Source organism: Rutidosis leptorrhynchoides, chromosome 2 (assembly GCF_046630445.1).
Source record: "Rutidosis leptorrhynchoides isolate AG116_Rl617_1_P2 chromosome 2, CSIRO_AGI_Rlap_v1, whole genome shotgun sequence".
Taxonomy (NCBI): domain Eukaryota; kingdom Viridiplantae; phylum Streptophyta; class Magnoliopsida; order Asterales; family Asteraceae; genus Rutidosis; species Rutidosis leptorrhynchoides.
This window is the reverse complement of record NC_092334.1, coordinates 312,547,566-312,552,744: the sequence shown is the minus strand read 5'-3', so window position 1 is coordinate 312,552,744 and position 5,179 is coordinate 312,547,566. Positions and strand designations below refer to the sequence as shown.

Sequence of the window (5,179 nt, the reverse complement as noted above, 5' to 3'; positions counted from 1 at the left end):
CATAGACCCGTATTCTACAAACACATTTAATTGGACATAAATTAACGTTGTTCAAAATCAAAGATTGTAAGAATTAAATGGTATTGACAAAGCGTATGAAACAAAAGAACTTAACCTGGTTCAAAATCAAAGATTCAGAATTAAGGGGTATGGACAAAGCGTATGAAACAAGCTGACCTAATTTTTCGATGATTGCAACTACATCTTCAATTACGTATTAACTGATTAATAATCGACGATTGCAATTAATTTATATCTGCAAACAAATCTTCAATAACTGATGATGATTTTAATTAGATACGTATGATGTTATTATAATAATAATAATGAAATATGATGATTTTGATACATATCTAATAAGATCTAATATGAGTATAAGTTTAAGATAAGAATTCAAATAGGGTTAAGTGTTTATGATTTAATGTTTAGGGTCTAGGGTTTATCGTTTAGGGTTTAAGGTTTAGGGTTTAGGGTTCAGGGTTAAGTGTTTATGATTTAATGTTTATGGTTAAGGGTGTAGGGTTTAGTGTTTAGGGTATAGGGTTTAGGGTTTAGGGTTTAGGGTTTAGGGTCAAGTGTTAGGGTTTAGGGTTTAGGGTTTAGTGTTAGGGTTTATCGTTTACGATTTAGGGTTAAGTGTTTAGGGTTTAGGGTTTAGGGTTTACCGTTTAGGGTTTAGGGTTCAGGGTTAAGTGTTTATGATTTAATGTTTATGGTTAAGGGTGTAGGGTTTAGGGTATTGGGTTTAGTGTTTAGGGTATAGGGTTTAGTGTTTAGGGTTTAGGGTTTATCGTTTAGGGTTTAGTGTTCAGGATTAAGTGTTTATGATTTAATGTATAGGGTTTAGGGTTTAGTATTAAGTGTTTATGATTTAATGTTTAGGGTTTATGGTTTAGGGTTAAGTGTTTATGATTTAATGTTTAGGGTTTATCGTTTAGGGTTTAAGGTTTAGGGTTTAGGGTTCAGGGTTAAGTGTTTAAGATTTAATGTTTATGGTTAAGGGTGTAGGGTTTAGGGTTTAGGGTATAGGGTTTAGTTTTTAGGGTTTAGGGTTTAGGGTTTAGGGTTTAAAGTTTAGGGTTTAGTGTTTAGTATTAAGTGTTTATGATTTAATTTTTAGGGTTTATCGTTTAGGGTTTAGGGTTTATCGTTTAAGGTTTAGGGTCAAGTGTTTAGGGTTTAGGGTTTAGGGTTTACCGTTTAGGGTTTAGGGTTAAGTTTTTATGATTTAATGTTTATGGTTAAGGGTGTAGGGTTTAGGGTATAGGGTTTAGTGTTTAGGGTGTAGGATTTAGTGTTTAGGGTTTAGGGTTTATTGTTTAGGGTTTAGGGTTTAGAATTAAGTGTTTATGATTTAATGTTTAGGCTTGGGTTTAGGGTTTAGTATTAAGTGTTTATGATTTAATGTTTAGGGTTTAGGGTTTGGGTTTATGGTTTAGGGTTAAGTGTTTATGATTTAATGTTTAGGGTTTAGGGTTTATCATTTAGAGTAAGGTTTAGGGTTTAGGGTTTAGGGTTTACCATTTAGGGTTTAGGGTTCAGGGTTAAGTGTTTATGATTTAATGTTTATGGTTAAGGGTGTAGGGATTAGCGTATAGGGTTTAGTGTTTAGGGTATAGGGTTTAGTGTTTAGGTTTAGGGTTTATCGTTTAGGGTTTAGGGTTTAGTATTAGGTGTTTATGATTTAATTTTTAGGATTTATCGTTTAGGGTTTAAGGTTTATCGTTTAGGGTTTAGGGTCAAGTGTATAGGGTTTAGGGTTTAATGCACACGTTAAATAGATTAACACATATGATAAACGATGTTAAATTACGATCAATTATGATATATTTTTAAAAACATACATTTTATGACTAATTAAATTAATTTCGTGTACATTTTATCTATAAAGTTTATAAATAAATTACCAGTAATAGCTAGATAGAGAAGTTATCCTCAATTAATTTTCACCAAAACTTACCCTCTCAAAAGATACCGCCAAATATCACGAATTTCGGACCCAAATGTTGAACCTGATCCAATTTTTTTCATTCAAAAAATTTGGGTGAATTCAAATATCACCTCCCAAATTTTGAGTAAATTCAAATATCACCTCCAAAATTTGGGAGGTGATCTTTCCACACTAGCATTTGATCCATCCACTCTATAATAATACAAACTTCCTATTTTACCCTTAAACTACTATGAAGTCAATATACTATCTACCAGGGTAAAAAATGTAATTTAGATTGTTTTGGTGTGGATGGATCAAAATTAGTGTGTGCGCCAAATCAAATTGGGGTTAGTTAAAAGGTTTCTGAACAACTCACGTATATATTTTTTCACCAATTCAAAGAACTCCGCTGGTATATCTTTTCAGAAGATAACAGGTATCTCTCTTTTTCACGAAAATGGATTATTCGTATTTGATTTTCTTGTATGTTATTAACGATTCTGTAATTTTAATTGTTCATAACTACTCCGTATATAAAATTGTTTATAAATCTGTTGCGTTAATTGATATAATTGCTCATTATTGTTCTTTACATTATTGTAGATTATGGCAATTGAAGGAATCAAAAAGACTTCCCTTAGATCCTCTCAACAGGTTGTGGCTACCGCTACGAGTCAAACAACTAATAATGACGGTTCGTTGCACCCAATACCATGAGAAAACGAGTTAGTGTTAATTCTCATGTCTCCAAAGAATTATCCTCAAAATCCAAGCTGCAAAAGGGCCATGTAAGTGATACGAGGCCGAGGGTAAATAAAAGTAAAGTTCAACGAGTTAGTGTCAGCCATGAAGAATATATAGGTGCGGGTCTTAGAGATGAAGATACGGAGCCCAAGGATGAAGCACAACGACCAACTGAAGAACACGATGATTACACAAGCTATTTTGAAGATCTTCAAGAGCATCGTCAACAAACTGAACTACAACAAACTGAACTACAACAAACTGAAGAAGGTTTATGTGTGAATGATACAACGACTTTGAGAGATGAATCAGGTTATTTTTTCTTTTTCTAATTTGGTTTGTTTATTTGATTTATATTGTTTCTTTTTTAGTATATCAGCTATAAATCAAGTGCATATATTTTGTAGATAATCAAGTTGATAGACCGAGAGGACTGACTCTTATGCGGCAAATTTGGAAACAAAAGTCATCTATTCGAATTCCTATTGTTGTTAATGAACATGGACAGCCAATTGGTGCAAACAGTAGTAAATTTACCCATTTTCTTGGTCACTTATCGTGGAGTTACCAGTATTGTCTAATTTATAGACCGTGGAACAAAGTTAAACCCGAAAAAAAGAATAAGTTGCTGAAGTTCTTAAGGGTACATATTTTAAAATCTGTGTGATAATAAGTTTTTTTTTTTTTTTTTTTTGTTCTCATGTGATTTATATGTTTTTTCTTTTTATAATTTGTGGACAAAGTTTGATATTCCACCAACTGCTGATTCTTGGATACTCCAATCATATGGGCGCAAGATGAAAAATTAGAGGGCGAGAGTTAAGGACTGTTTCTTTGACCCATCTAAACCAATGAAGGCTCAATTAAAGTCACCACCTCTAGAACTAAACAAAAGACACTGGAGAAGACTTCTTGAATATTGGACCAGAGATAATGTGATGGTATGATATATTCTTACACTTTCATGTAGATAGATTAACGATCGTGGCTAAACAATAAGAATAAGATAGTTATTTAATGGTTAGTTGACATATACCAAATCTTTGACTTTTCTTAGCTATATTTTACACGTTTGCCTCTTGTAACTAGTAGCCATTGTACTTGGGCCTGGAACACCAAACGTAGCATAGCATATGTAGCACTCAATGGGAGATTCTTGATAAAGAAAGAATAAGGCCAATGGGGCTAACATCAGTTACTTCATCATGATTTGATCTCTTGGAATACTGATCACTCTTTTCTTGTTCGGGAGATGACCGAAAAAACAAAGCCAATAGGGCTAAAAAGAAGTTGTCACAATTGACGGGGAAAAAAAAGTTTTGCAAGAATTTGTGAAGAACTGAAGGTAATATATCATGGGGGAATTATTTATATAGTATAGCTTTTGAATATACATCATTAATAGTTACCTCGGTTTTACTCATTGTAGGTGAGTTTGGGAAGAGAACCAACTAGGGTAGATATGTTTAAGGAATGTTATTCAAATGGAAGTGGTGAAGGTGAAGCTGATCATGCCTTTGTAAGTAATTTTACAAAAGTAGATCAAATTTATCCTACACATGATATCAGTAGATGTATATTTATATGTTAATCACCATAAACCATTTGTGAGGTTTTTATTTCATTTAAAGTATACTTTTAGGTCGGAGATAAAAGAAAATATCTATTAACCATATCTTTAATTTAATTAGTTGTAGTTGACACTTATGGTAAGCATTGCATATACTGTTATTGGGCTATAGCATTTCATATATCGAATATTAGAGTAGAATTATAAGTCAACATAATCCTAACTAAGCAAATCATCTATTTATAGGATATATTTGATTGTATAGCTGTGTATTATTTTTTGATAGTTATCCTTTGTATAGCTAACAAATTAGTTAGCAATTTTCCATGTATATCGATACCATCTCCCGTATACATACTGGTCATATTATTGAATAAAATATCAACGATTTACAATCTCTTTTATGCAGAAAAAATGAAAAAACTTACTGAGAAACTCGGTGATGGTGCAACTGATGCACCTGGACCAGATGATGTTTTTGCCACTATAATGGGTACAGCTAAAAATGGTACTGCAGAAATGTATGGACTTAGTGTTCACGCCAATCATTTGTGGGGTGCAGCACCTAGTCGATTAGCTGTTAACAAAGAAAATGCTCAGCTGATGTCTAAAAATGCAAAACTTGAAGATGAAAATGCAAGGTTAAAAGCCCTAGTGGAGAAGAATAATGGTCCGGGTGTTCCGAATGATGGTTCGCGTGTTCATGATAATGGTTCGGGTGTTCAACGTTTAAGGGTATGTTTCAATTTAATAGCTTACTGTTTTTTCTACCCTTTTAGCGTTCATAAATGTTTTTTTCGATAACTTAATTTTAGGTCGGAAAGGAAGTTTATATGAAAAGCATTAACTTCGAGAACGTAGCAAGAGGATGGTTGAAGAGCATGGATCCAAGTACGGTTGTTTTGGGGACAAAAATTGGACATGATTGGTGA

The 5,179-nt window shown here is 33.0% G+C and overlaps 1 protein-coding gene across 1 annotated transcript; it reads left to right on the top strand.

Annotated features, from left to right (window-relative positions):
• The first annotated feature begins 3,528 nt into the window (after positions 1-3,528).
• Positions 3,529-5,179, top strand: LOC139888759 (uncharacterized). The gene is made up of 4 exons (XM_071871747.1): positions 3,529-3,618; positions 4,107-4,200; positions 4,657-4,982; positions 5,063-5,179. Exons 1-4 carry the CDS (start codon positions 3,529-3,531, stop codon positions 5,177-5,179), a joined length of 627 nt encoding a protein of 208 aa, XP_071727848.1.